The sequence below is a fragment of the Musa acuminata genome, chromosome BXJ2-3, assembly GCF_036884655.1.
Source record: "Musa acuminata AAA Group cultivar baxijiao chromosome BXJ2-3, Cavendish_Baxijiao_AAA, whole genome shotgun sequence".
Lineage (NCBI taxonomy): Eukaryota > Viridiplantae > Streptophyta > Magnoliopsida > Zingiberales > Musaceae > Musa > Musa acuminata.
The window spans coordinates 43,610,657-43,625,000 of NC_088340.1; the positions used below are offsets into that span (position 1 = coordinate 43,610,657).

The 14,344-nt window shown below is 36.1% G+C and overlaps 2 protein-coding genes across 2 annotated transcripts in view; one reads left to right on the forward strand and one right to left on the reverse strand.

Annotated features, from left to right (window-relative positions):
- Nucleotides 1–930: 930 nt before the first annotated feature.
- Nucleotides 931–12,355, forward strand: LOC135608507 (probable protein S-acyltransferase 23). Its single transcript, XM_065101445.1, has 14 exons — nt 931–1,381; nt 1,472–1,612; nt 3,544–3,656; nt 4,025–4,104; nt 5,630–5,793; nt 6,292–6,430; nt 6,521–6,620; nt 7,906–7,960; nt 10,147–10,224; nt 10,377–10,475; nt 10,648–10,726; nt 10,817–10,965; nt 11,617–11,810; nt 11,889–12,355. The coding sequence occupies exons 1-13, from the start codon at nt 1,118–1,120 to the stop codon at nt 11,806–11,808; spliced, it is 1,653 nt and encodes a 550-aa protein (XP_064957517.1). The 5' UTR covers nt 931–1,117; the 3' UTR covers nt 11,809–11,810; nt 11,889–12,355.
- An 870-nt stretch (nt 12,356–13,225) lies between these two features.
- LOC135608508 (L-galactose dehydrogenase-like) overlaps nt 13,226–14,344 on the reverse strand; it is a 3,696-nt gene continuing 2,577 nt past the window's right edge. Inside the window, exons 4-5 of the mRNA XM_065101447.1 lie at nt 14,341–14,344; nt 13,226–13,542 (exon numbers count right to left, since the gene is read on the reverse strand). The exon at nt 14,341–14,344 is cut by the window's right edge and continues 125 nt beyond it. Coding sequence (XP_064957519.1) covers nt 13,411–13,542; nt 14,341–14,344 — 136 coding nt within the window. The 3' untranslated portion in view covers nt 13,226–13,410. The remainder of the gene's footprint in view (nt 13,543–14,340) is intronic.

Here is a 14,344-nt window from a genome sequence, read left to right on the forward strand (position 1 = left end):
CGGAAGAACCGAGGACTGGACTTCCAACCGGCTCGGTCCAATATATTTGTGAAAAGACCGAAAAGCCTCAAAGGTCTATAGAATTCAAATTTATGCTCGTTTATTATATTTTTCACCATTTAATTTTTTTTATTTTATTTATTTTGTATAACATTTTTCCTTCGTTTGTGCATTAATACTTATTTATTTATTTTGAACTTGTATATATAAAGTTGTTAAGATAAAAATAATTAGCTCCGAATGTACCACTTACATAAAATTCGAAGAATATGAGAGGTATTAATAACATAAGATGATTGATTGAGTGCGGATGAGAGTAGTAAAAAAATGTAGAGCATTATTAATCCTATTGAATATGACTTTTTTATGTCTGGGTACAAAGAGATAAAATGTTATATGAAATATTATATAGGGAGATAGCCTCTAATTGTCTCTAACAAATTCTATTAACTTCTTATCCGTGAACAACAAAGGGAGATAATTCTGAATTATTTATTTTGGATTCTTATTTATACTAGCTTATGACAAGTGAAAGGTGACTTAAATCTCTTCCTCTTATGGAGAACTTCACATAGCAATAACATGTCGTATGAAGATTAGCTGATAATATATTCTTGATCAATTATAACAAATATTCATAATCAACGATGCACTCAAATCAAATTATCTTATAATAATTATAATGATATCTATATTAAAACATAAGTATATACCAAATAACTTCGATCTGTATTAATATTCGATAAAATTGTAAATAAAAAAAATTTGTACCGTTAAAACCACTAAAAAATCCATATTTAATTTTCTAGGCACTGATAACAAAAATAGAAAACAACACTTTAACTTTCATTATTTGCAGTTTCAACATTACAAGTATATTAGGTTCTCAACTCTCGTTAGCGTTATGCCTGCAGACCACCGGATCGGAGGCGTCTGTCAATTTATTTTGACCCTCTGTTCATCTAGAAGCGGAAGCTGACCCAACCACTTCGCAGCTGACGATGGTCTTCTCTTCAATAAGGCGGCGATTCCTTCATCGTGTCGCCGACTGGAAATCGTCCAATATTCTTTGCTACATCCTCGATCAATCCTTGATTGCCCTAGAAGCTGTCGGGAAATGACGGAGATCGAGCTCGTCGTCGACCCTAAACCCCAACAGAACGGCGATACGGGTCGGAACCCTAACGGAAGCCCCGGCGCTCCGATCGCCAACCCCATCGTCGACGTCTGCTCCGCCTCCGCCTATGGCGACCTGGAGAAACTCCGGGGCTTCGTGGAGAGGGACGGGCAGTCGGTTTCCAACCCGGACGGACATGGCTATTACGCCCTACAGTGGGCTGCCCTCAATAACTTTCCTGATGTCGCGCAGTACCTGATCGAGGTAGGCGATTCGGCGGCTAAGTTATGGTTTTTTACTGTTCTTGGATGGGTTGGATTGAAAATCTTGTTGTGACCTCTTTTATTTCCGAAGCATGGTGGAGATGTGAATGCCGCTGACCACAGGAGGCAGACTGCTCTGCATTGGGCTGCGGTACATGGGTCGATTCCTGTGGCAGATGTGTTGGTTCAGAGTGGAGCTCGGGTTGAGGCTGCCGACATTAATGGTTACCGGGTAACTCCCTATCTAGATGCCCATGAATATGTTTGTTAGGCGTTGGCTACCAACGTAGTGTCTCACTCACTCCTTGTTGAGTAACATGATCCGTCTCTGATTTATTTTGGATGATGTGGTTAGTTTGTTTTCTTATAAGGATACAAGGGATTATAACTGGTTAAGCAAAGCATTTGATGTTGCAAGATTTTAGGAAAGCTGTCTTTGTCTCCAGATTAATACATTTTATGGTTTCTGTTTTGCAGTAGCTGTTGACTTTTGACCATGACTTTAGATTTTTACTAATCAAACATTTTGATTGGCTTATTGAATCCACGGTTCCAATGTGGAATAGCAAACGTAAGTCATTATATTTGTCAAAGCTCCATGGTGGGAAAAGATCAATGCAGTCAATCCCAAATAATAAAAACATTTTGGCTTTCTGATGTTGTTGTTTTTTTTGTCTTGTTGATTTTAGGTCTATCAAAACCTTTGAATATATTGAAGCTCAAGCATGCATGAACCTTCCAAACTCCTTTTGTTCAGTTTTTGGGTCATGTAGTTCATGGAACTTTGACTAGCTGGTAGTTTAGATTGTATGGTTGGAAGTTGGAACTATTCCTCTGATGCCTGGTATCAACCCATTGCATTTCATTGCTAGACCAAATCTCATATATAGTCCCATAATAGGAGTTATTGTGCCTTATAATTTTGATGGGCAATTAACTTCGGGAGATATTTTTTACTTTTCATGTATATTGTTGGTTATGAATATAACAAAGTTAGTTCTAATATTAGATAATTACCTATTCTATATCCTTTTCCCTTAAGTTAATACAAATCTAACAACAACAAACATAGACATGGGACATACACAGACACATGCAATGACTCAACAAATGTTCAAAGGGCAGGACACAGACACAAACACTACATTTATATCTATTTCTATTATTGTAGGATAATGGGTGATATTTTTGTAACTTATAGTTTGAAAATTTTGATATTTGTTTATTGTGTCCTATTCTGTGATGTTATTTGGTAATGTAATACAATGGTGAGGAGAAAGATTCTTTTCAAAGTTGGCCTTGGATTGGATCTCTTCTTATAGAATAATAGATGTCATGACTATGGGATAGAATAAAAGATTTCATGACTTGTGGAATTGAAACTCTTGAATCATGGATGCCCAATCTCCGAAACACCCTTTGCATGTCCTCCCATCTTGCACATGCCTCTCTCTTGGTGGAGATTGGGTTATCCAGTAGAGATTTAGGCCGTAGTGTTGGGGACGGTTTAACTTTCAGTGTCTGGTTGCCAGGAGGTCTGATGCCGCTTTCTTATCCCCTTCTTTGGCTGTGAGTGTTGTATGCAACTGCTTCTCCTCTCTCCTCTTCCTCTTTGCATGCTCTCCGACATAGGGTGGTTGCGCTGGACTTGCACTGGACATGTATACATGAATATGTCTCCAATGTGAACTCAACAGTCAACATGTCATGTCATGTCGTGCTTTGTATTCTTATTAGATACTAATGATTGTATTTTGTTTGATGAAAGATATCCTGTATATATGGAAGTACATATACATATGCATGTCCATATACACATTACATATACATGTATGTTTGCATATCTCTTGGTGATTCCAACCTTTATTTTACTGTGCCCTACCACTTGAACTGCTCCATGCTATCGCCACCTTAGATTGTTTGATGGAAAAATCATGTAAATTATCCATATCTGCACCTTTTTCTGCCTGTTCAATCAGATTTCTTAGTCTGTTCATTGGCTCAATTTCTGCACTGAGATTTCTTGTTAGTTTTGTAATTTAAAGCTATTATTTCAAAACTTTCTTTCAGTTCTTCAAGAGTCGGGGCATGTAAATAGCCGTTATCATTTGTTCTTTGCATTATATTGACCACATCTTTATTTGTGGGTACCTTTGCGATCAGGCAGTTCATGTTGCAGCACAGTATGGACAAACATCATTCTTAAATCATATTATTGTGAAGTGTGGTGCAGACTATGACGCACCAGATAATGATGGAAGGAGCCCACTTCATTGGTATGTAGTGATCTTGATATTATTATCCTATGTTTTTGTTATTAAGTTGCTTATGTAAAATATTTTTACTGTCTAGATCTCATATTTATGACAGTAGGCTTAGGAATGTAGGCAGGCTTGCTAGACTTTGCTGATTGGTACTATGTTTACAATTGAATTGAATAAGAACAAAACTTGTACTTCACCTTTGAATTTGGTTCTAATCTGTCATTTTGACCAATAAATGAACAAAACTTATACTTCACCTTTGATCCTAATGTACTTTTAAAGAAAAAGGCATGACTAGAATTTTATTATGGCATTTTTATCTAATTTAAACTTCTGTGTATGGCTTACTACTAATCTTCAAAATCTAATACACCACTCAGGGCTGCTTATAAGGGATATGCTGATACCATCAGGCTACTTCTCTTCAGGGATGCATACCAAGGGAGGCAAGATGAAAAAGGTACCTCCTCAGGGCTTTCACTTGAGTTTTCATTGTAGTACTGGTCATTTGCACGCATGAAATCCTAAAGAATATAATAAATTCAGTAAATAAGTTTCTGATGACCTTTCTCTTGCTGTTGTGCCAATATACTTTTTGGATGTAATAATTGATGGATAGAAAATATTCTTTTGTAGCTTGTTACACTAGTTGCTTTGCGAGTAGCACTCAGAAACATATACTGCAATTTACAGTATTATATGCTGGGAATTTTTTTTGCAACTTCTTTAAAGCCTACAATAGGTTAGTTGACTTAGATGTAAATATTTAAATAAGCTTGAAGCTTCTTAAATATGAGTGTGAGACATGGCAATTGTAATGCATAAAGACCATGTCTAACATATGTTTCGATTTTGTTTATCAATATTTTTCCCATGACTTTCTTATTTTATTTCATTTTTTGACAAAAACACCTTTTTTTATAAATCCCTATACACTAGGCACTAAAACAAAAAGAAGTCACAATATCCTAACTAATTGTGGTGCCACATGAATGTCCCCTCAAACACACACACATATAAAACCCCAATCCAATCATAGGTCAGACAAAAAGCAGTCAAATCTCTTTTTTTCTTTGGTCTTCCTTTTTCTCTCGCTTTACTAATCTTAATCATCTCAGCTCATCTCATCGAAACAGGACATCTATAGGCTTTCTCTCGCACTAAAATTCAACATGTTAAAACACTCCATAGTATTCTAAAATTTGGTGTTTATTGGTCAAATTTGTTATTGCCTCCTTAGAAATCTATTGCAATTAGTTTCTCTTAGCTTGATTAGAGAATCTGTGCTCAAGTCCAAGTCTCTTGTGTTTTTATATTTACTGGTCCCCAGCTTGTCATTAACAATTCACAATTTAAAAGTTTTGATTTGATCAAACTAACATCTGAATTGAAAATCTGGAATACATCTTTTCTTCAAAGATATATTTTATTATCTTTTTTTACATCAGACATTATCAAACAATGCAACTGATTAGAATCTATTAATGCAGTTATGTAACATCTCAAGCATTATTGATTTTTCAATATGTGGCTAAAGGATTTGTATGATTACTTTTGCCACTCCACATGATTCTCATAGAGAATTATCTAGTCTGAAGTGGCTACATTTCCACATTGATATACTTGTGTTACATTTTCAAACATGATGTTTTCAACTCTGAAAGAAAGTGCAATTTGGTAGATTCATTTTGGATATTGTTTAACATGCTCGTTTATTGACCAAGGTTAAACCTTGGTATAATGATAAGGTTACCCTTCTCTAACCAAGTGACCAGGGGTCATGAAAACAACCTATTTACTTACAGTGGCAAGACTGCTTGCATTGACTGGTCCACATTGGTGAGAACCTTGTGCATTGGGTTTGCACCCTTTTTATATTGTTTATTGACTATTTAATCAGCTGTTCGCATGCAATTGAATTGGCCATTCCATATACATTTATATAATGCCATTGAAGTATAATTAAATTACTGATTGTGCTACAGGTTGCACACCTTTGCATTGGGCTGCATTAAGTGGCAATGTGGAGGCATGCACTGTGCTTGTGCATGCCGGCAATAAGAGTGAACTGCAGGTGAAGGATAAAAGTGGGTTTACTCCTGCTGAGCTTGCAGCTAACAGAGGCCATCGGCATGTGGCTTATGTTCTTGTATGTTACTCTCAAAAGGCTATTTTCTTCATTGTATTTATTCATAATATTTATCAATTTACCATTTGAAATTAAGCTATTTATTATCAAAGTTATTGGATAAAGTTGAGGATCATCTGTTGCTGCCATTATCACATTCCTTTCACATCATTATTCTTTTCCATTTGTATGATTATGGAAATATATTATGGTTGTGCTTGGCATTTGCACCCAAAGCACCTGCGTAAACGCAACAAAACATGCGTGTTGGGGTGATATATGCATTTGAGTTGGTTGAAATTGGCTTAGTTACTATCATAATTATATCTTTTATATGGCATTTCAAAATATTATATGTGCGATTGGCAATATTTTTCCTGTGTGTACTTAATCATACCAATCATGCGTTGTTGTGCTGAATTCATTAGGAAATTGAATATTGGTTCTATTTAGTCTGGTATATGTAATCCATAGACATTATGAATGTTACTTATGCTTAGTCTACTGTGATTTTTGTAGTCCAATGCAGCAAAGATTAATGGCAGTTTGTGTGAAGACAAAATTTGTGCTGGAACGATTGGGACGACTGGATATGCTCCTATTCTTCTGTTTGTCATTATTATTCTAACCGTTCTATTCATCAATTCTGTTCTTCTAGGTGGGTTCTGCTTTTGCTAGGAGCTACTGATTGGCAACTTATTCACGTCATGCTTGCAAATCAGTTTTTTAATTGGCTTTCTATTTGTAGGACCTAGTTTTCCGAAGGTCACTGCAGTTGTTGGGCTCTGGGGTTGGACTGGTGTTTCTTTTGCAGTTGTTTCACTGATAATGTTTTATAGATGCAGCAGGTAACTTTTTATGTTGGTATACACCTGATATTTTGTCACCTTGTCTTATTTACATGGTTGTATTCAAATGGACAATGAATATGCAGGGAACTGTTGAATTCTCATATACCTGCCTCATATGCATACAATCACTCAGTGGAAGGTCTTATATTTTGACTTTCTTAAGTGCTAAAAAACTTTTCACTTTTCGGTGGTTTGTTAATTGCTTTTTATGTTGATCTAAACGTCCATTTTAACAAGTTTTTTTGGACCTTGTAATGGTTTTCTTAGGTGTAGTTTTTGACATTATGCTCATACATCAGTACATAATTTGGATAGCAAGTAAATCGAATCTGTGGCCAATGGGACCAAATTGATCTTCCTAATGGTTACGGTGGTTACGAAGCTGTGGCATGTAAGGTATAGGCTTGGTCCCACTGGTTGATTATCTTTTTAAGGGATGAAACTTATTTGTTATAGTCTGACAAGTGGTTTTGTTTTTGAAAATATAATATTATGTTATATTTGCTCTTCTTCTGCACAATCATTGATTTTCCTCAGTATCCGTCTTCATTGAATGCAGTGGTTAAGGATTTGGAGTTGCAGTTCTGTTTTTCATTTTTCTGTACTTTAGAAGTGCTACTTCACTATTATCATACTTAAAAAAGTTAAAAACAGTTTCAGTAATATATAGTTTAAGACCGTACTATTAGTACCTGTCCAAACAAGCAGAACAGACAAACGCCTTTTGTTTGTGCTATCAAAGACCTCCCATCTAGAGCCTTGATTCTTAGAATGCCTCTACTTTCATGTAAGTTGGGAGAAAACATTTGGCTCTACCTTCACTGGTATATGGAATCAAGAATAAGCTATAAACCAGTGTTTTATGTTTTGGATCAGGTAGGGGTGTCTAGGTTCTGGATCATGTGACTAAGAACATAAGTACATTAACTTCTTACTACTGAAGTTCACTAGCAAATGCTGTTCGTTGTGTCACAACAAAAACATGGCCGAGGTTTGTTGTGCTGATTGGCAAGTGTCAATATGCCCCTGTGAAACAAAGTGATAATCTTTCACATGGACCAATTTTCTTCTTGATAACAGTATATTTATCGGACACTCAGAAGAGACACTTGTTAGTCAGTCTACTCGCACAATATATATGCAACTCCTCTCTTTGATTGCCAATTATCCACTTATGCACTATACAGCAAAATCTTGATGCTAATGTGATGCATTGTCTAATTTTTCATGTGTTACATAATTTTTATGTTCAAACTGAATTCATTAAATTGAGTTTCTACAGCAAGGATCCAGGTTATATCAAACCAAATTCAGGGAAGTCTGCAACTCGTACAAGTGTAAGCATGAATCTGTCATCTCAGATCTTGTATTGCATATTTGATAACCAGTGAGTTTGTTGAATTACTTATGTAGGTTTCAGAACAAAAGACAACTAATAAAGAATATGTAAAAGCTTACAAAGTATCTTGTTTTCTTCCTTTTTAATATGGGACCATATAAATAGTGGAGTAGGATGCATAACCAATAAAGTTTTGAGGCATGATTACCATCTTGATATTCATATTCCTATGTTTCTCTATGCTCATCGATCATTTATCCTTTCATTTGACCAATAGCTATCTTTTGCATATTGCGGTGTTAAGTTAGCTTAAAAAGGCTTTGTGCGGTCATACTCTAATAAAAGCAACCTAATGTGAATTTATATAGTTAATGACTAAAAAACATTGAAGTAGATGCTATAAATTTAATATATATTGTCTATTACTCTATTAAAATAAAACTATAGTCATATTCTAATAAAAGTGACTTAAGGTGCATTTGTGCTGTTTAATGACACAAAATGTTAAAGTTTGCTTAAATCTCGGATTGGTGAGGTCCTCATGCATTGGTTTTGCCCTTAGTCTATAACAATCTTGTTTTCGTTTTGGCTTCTGGACTGGTAGTTTGAATTGGATGGTTGGTTTGGCTACATCCAAATTGAACTTGAACCATTTTTTTTTACTTTGTGGAAGTAATCATAAGCTCACGGTATTTGAGTACACAAGGCTTACTATAATTTTCATGATCCGGGCCTGATGGGCTAACTAACTTATTAATTTTGTTTGACCTAAACCACTGGTCAAAATGCCTAAGCTGAAGTTGATAGTAGTATACTCATCAGATCTTTATAAGTCAATCTTAATCTTACCTACTTTTAATGTGGGACTAATCGAGGTGTTACAATTTCCCCGACTCAAGGGCTTGACGTCCTCGTCAAGGCTCAACATAGCCTAGATCAAACCCTAATATGGTGCATGTGAGGCGTAGCCCAGTGGTAGCTCCACACCGTGATGAGTCATCTGACTCCATCCACAGGTAGCCCTTTCATACTCGAGCCCCCTTATTATACCTATATACTAGGTCAGCTCTGATATTAAATGTGACAATCTGAGCCTGATGGGTCAACTGACCTATTAACTTCGTTTGACTCAAATCATTGGTCAAAATATTTAAGCTGAAGTTGACAGTAGTTCACCAATCAGATCCTTATAAGCAAGGATTGAAATATCGTACCGTACCGGAGTTTCGACATTTGCTCGTATATATATATATTTATATATAAAAGATTTTTTTTATATAAATATTTTTATAAAAGGCGACGTCGTGTCCTCGTCACATTTTATAATATATATGTTTATATATACATATATATATATACATATATACATACATATACACATATATATATATATACATACATATACACACACACATATATATATATATATATATACATATATCGCTCGGTAACGAGCGGTTCGTGGATTGGTCTGTTGACGAACTGGTACGTACCGCCCGTATCGGGCGGTATTATTCGAAATTGAAGACATTGCTTATAAGTTAATTTTAATCTTGTCCACTTCCGACGTGGGACTAATCGGGTGTGTTACAATCTCCCTCACTCAAGGGCTTGACGTCCTTGTCCTACATCGGAAGTGGGCAAGACTAAGATTGACTTGGTCTGATGAGTACTATTATCAACTTCAACTTAGGCATTTTGACCAGTGGTTTATGTTAAACGAAGTTGATAGACCAGTTAGCTCATTAGGCCTGGGTCGTGACGTTTGGTATCATAGTATTTGGGCATGGTGAGGGGGCTCAAGTAGGAAAGGGCTACCCGTGGATGGAGTCAAAGGAGTCGTCACGACGTGGAGCCATCGTTGGGGTATGCCTCACATGCACCATGCTAGGGTTTGTTTTGACCAGTAGCTTAGGTCAAATGAAGTTGATGGGCTAGTTAGCCCATCAAGCTTGGGTTGTGACAATAATAAAGAGAAAAAATAAAACCAATAGACATTGAGTCATGTGAGTTGGTTGCATTAGTAATTGGTGATCTTTGTCTTATAGGTGATTTCTCTATATGTTTCAATGTCAGTTGGCACCACTCTGTCTTAATCGAATCCACTTGTTATGGAGTTACATTTTTCTTTGATCTTGGCTCAACTTCTGTAATTTTAATTTCTGCAATTGGAATATCCAATAGGATCCTCTGCTGGACATTGATATCAGCAACTCATCCATTTGGAAAGGCAATTGGTCTCAACTCTGTGCTACATGCAAGGTAGTTTCTGCTATGTGGTGTTTTTTTCCCTTTTCCAGCAGTGATGCCAAATTCATGAGCAGCCAGGATTTTGTTCTCAGGGACATTAGCATTTTGTTATTTTTTTTGTTTGACATATATTGGAGAAATCTGATTCTTGTTCTTGTCATCAGATAATTCGACCTGTACGATCTAAACACTGTCCATACTGCAAGCACTGTGTGGAGCAATTTGACCATCATTGTCCCTGGATATCTAATTGTGTCGGGAAGGTGAGAATTGAGATTGTACTCAAGCATATAGTAATAAAAACACGGATTGTGGTTTAGACTTCAGAGTACATGACATGAACAAGCATGTTGTCGATCTGGTTCAGATGTTTTGGCCTGCAGGTTTTCCTTTTCTGATTGGCTTTATGATTTGAATTTTCTTTTTGTTTTGCAGAAAAATAGATGGGACTTTTTTGTTTTTGTTTGTATGGGAACATTAACAGCATTTATTGGTGCTGTCACTGCAGTTCACAGTGAGTGCTATGATCAGGGAAAAACCCTTTTTTTTTATAATGAAGTTGGCATGTCCAGATAAAGCTTAAACTAACATTGTTGCATAACAGGGTTGTGGACATGGTCACCTATAATTCCGTCGTCCGAGAAATGGATTCATCTTGTAGTGGTGGAACATCCTGGTGCTATACTATTTTTGGGCATGGATGCTATTTTACTATCAGGAGTTTTGACTTTGGCAGTGGTACAGGCTTCGCAGGTAATGGTTTGGTTTCACTGATTTCTTGTACAATTTTGGAATCATGAGTTGGCTGCGACCAACTTGGCATTGGTACAACTAAATGATATATGGTGATAAGTGCTGATTAAAACGTGTCTTGTGTTTTATTATCATGAACTTCATGTAGATTTTAAAAACAGAAACATGCTTTTGAGGCCAAGGAATTGAATCTAGAGTACTGGTCCATGCTGAGAGCCAGTTGTTTGATACAGTACATGGTGGTATGGATGGTATTACCAGCTGGTACCTATTGGAAAAATGGAAGTAAAAGAAAAAAGCAAAGTCAATGATGAATAGACAAAAGAAACTAGTAGACTAACCTCTTATGACTAAAAGTCAAATGCCAGAATAGGAATGGTTGACTGAAATCATTTCTAATGTAGCACAAGTCCCAGGGTAGAGAACCTTGTGATTTGCAATATCATTTTTTTTGTTTACTATGGATATCGAGCCACCATAGTTTTCCATAAAACCAAAATACATCAACAAATCAGTTGATGATTGGCATACCCTTTCTCTGCAATCATGGACGTCTACATCTTATCGCGATTTGTTTGGAACTCGGACAATTTTACATGAATTGGAGTAGTTTGTTCACCCTTTAAACTGATATCCTTGTCTTTTATGCAGATAGCACGAAATATTACCACGAATGAGATGGCAAATGCTGCTCGTTACTCGTACCTTCGAGGACCAGATGGACGGTTCCGCAATCCTTACAATCATGGTTGTCGTAAGAACTGCACGGATTTCTTTATTCATGGATACATTAATGATGATGAAGTAGCTTGGCCCTCACTCCAAGAAGCTCAAATTGCTTAGAGGTAGCTGCTTTCTTTTTGCCTTCCTTGTCATCCGATGAGTCCTATCTGATTAGTTTCTACAATTGCTTGATGCCAAAGGCTGGGCTTGCTTGACGAGCAGACGACACATATATGACTGATGTGCGAGTCTGTACTCTGTACGATAGGTTCCATGGAAAGTCGAGCAATGAATTAAACAGATCCAGTGTTTCTTGTAATAGGTGAGAAGAAGCTCATCGCAACCCATTCTCAGTGGACATTGTTGATGTTATTGAATGTGCAAATGTAAATTAACAAAATATAGTCTTGCTGGCTTTATGTATTATTGGTAAAGCAACATTAAATTGTATGGTTTATTGAGTGTCAACGTAAGGATGCAGCTATTTCTGTGCCTCGCACGGCAGAATCTACACCTTCCAAGATGGTCATTTGTTCATCTACATTAACGAGTGATTTCTCATGTAAAGTTCCATAAGGTTGTGCTTTGCTACTACTGTATTCCCAGAAACCTCCTTGAAATATCTTTTTGTTCCATGAATATTATTCAATCAAAATCTGTTTCATCACATGGTTTCATTTATTTCTGATATTTCACAGGTAAACAAACAATAATTTTCCTGTCGGTTTTTTTTCCTTGGCAATAAGTGTTCTTGTGAATGTGTAATTGTAACATTTCATTAAATTCCTATCGGGCTATAGCATTTTCTTACAAAAGAGAAAATTAACTTATGTCAAGCGAAAAATCTCTTGGCTGAGATGAAAACCTTCGAGCCTTCATAAAACATATCATGTCAAAGCTCATTCATGCAATTTCAAATGGTATCAATACGCTCGCTACCGGACGATCAATTTGATCATTGTGTTCTTTCCTATTTTTTATAGTATTTAAATCCCTTCTTCTCCCCTATTTTATTTCATTATATTTTCATACTTTTTTTTCTCACATTTGTGCTCTCTTAAACTTTACAAAACAACGATTTGTGAATCAGGACTAATTTGGAAAGATTAAAAGGAAGAACTTTCTAATCAAGAAATATATTTACATAAGGACAATTTGTAATGAACTGAAATACGAACCTTGCATAAGATATTCTTCAAAGTCCGAAAAAGATATATGATACTATTTTTACCTAATTTACATTGATTTTGCTAAACTTATGCTATTACTATATTTATTTCTAACTTAAAAACCATATCCTAACTTTTTTTATTTTTAGATATTTTTGAAGGATTTTACACCTAAATTAGGTGTATCGCTTTGTACGTCCTGATGTACCGCTCGATATATGACACCATACCGTACCGAGCCAACCTCGAAACACTGGTATGGTACGATATTGCATACCTTGAACTCATTATTAATCAAAATTTGCTAATCAAAGTGTTATCCTATATTCAAAATAATCGATTACTGATCCTCCAAGGAGGAGTTGGTCTTAGTGTTCAACACAGTAACTAATAAAAACATTATCAGCAAATATTACAACTTTATGGGCCGTTTCTTTGTTTTTATTGTCAAACATTCAGAAAACAAAGTCGATTAGAATCAATTTTATTCTTATAAATGCTTTTTTGGGAACTCGACGTTTTCCCCTTCTATCATGATCTTTTCATCGAGGGTTTAACCTTGCTGGATGCCGCTTGGCCATGTCTGAGTTTTGACAGGCTCTAAAATAGCTTCAACCTCATGTAGAAGATCCTCGTCGATTCCCAAACTCGATAATTCTAGTGCAGCAGCAACATTTTCCTCGACCTACAAAAATAAATGAAAACTGTTAGTTTGTAGTCAATCCATGAGCAATTCTCATGCAGCATTACGACAGGTGATACAAGAAAAAACATCATCGTTTGGTGTCCATCTCTTGGCATATCTTAATATCCAAGTTTGCTTTAGATCTCAAGGATCCATCTCTTGGCATATCTTAATATCCAAGTTTGCTTTAGATCTCAAGGATCCACCTGGACTTGGTGCACCACCATATATTAGCCTTTTAAATTGAATATGTGTTCCCGGAGACTGGAATTCACATCAATTTGAACTTTCCACCTCTTATCAAATCGACTGTTCTAGGACTTTCATACCGGCGGCAGCAGTACTTGCACATACCCTTAATCAATCACTTATTTTCCACACAAAATGCTCAAATTAGGATAAGATTATGGAGATTTCAAAGGACAAGCCTGAAACTTTCATCCCCTCTGGACCAAGGATATATCCTCATTTGCCCATGAAGTACCTCTTCTCCTTGCACAATAGCAACACGACATTGCCGCCACCATTAGCTCAGATTATGTGGGGCTTTAATTGCATTTACTTGTGGGTTTAAGTTTTGTTGTCCCCCTTGCTTGAATTGTTAAAGTTTTGTCAATCATCCAATCCAAATTTTATGTAACCAAAAGCCATTATCTGATCCAGTATTAGTCATTCACAAACGGTCTCATGGTTCTTATGATCAATGGTAGGCATGTTATTCTATTAGCTTGCCCATGAATCCAAACTCATCCTTGACTACTAATGATATAGCAGAAAATGCAAAGAAGAATGCGGTACCTGC

What these genes read in the sequence shown, in the direction of transcription:
- LOC135608507 (XM_065101445.1), top strand. Translation starts at nt 1,118, where the DNA reads ATGACGGAGATCGAGCTCGTCGTCGACCCTAAACCCCAACAGAACGGC. An exon ending in TGCTGTCACTGCAGTTCACA is followed by an intron (nt 10,727 to 10,816) that starts GTGAGTGCTATG and finishes GTTGCATAACAG; the next exon opens with GGTTGTGGACATGGTCACCT. An exon ending in CAGTGGTACAGGCTTCGCAG is followed by an intron (nt 10,966 to 11,616) that starts GTAATGGTTTGG and finishes TCTTTTATGCAG; the next exon opens with ATAGCACGAAATATTACCAC.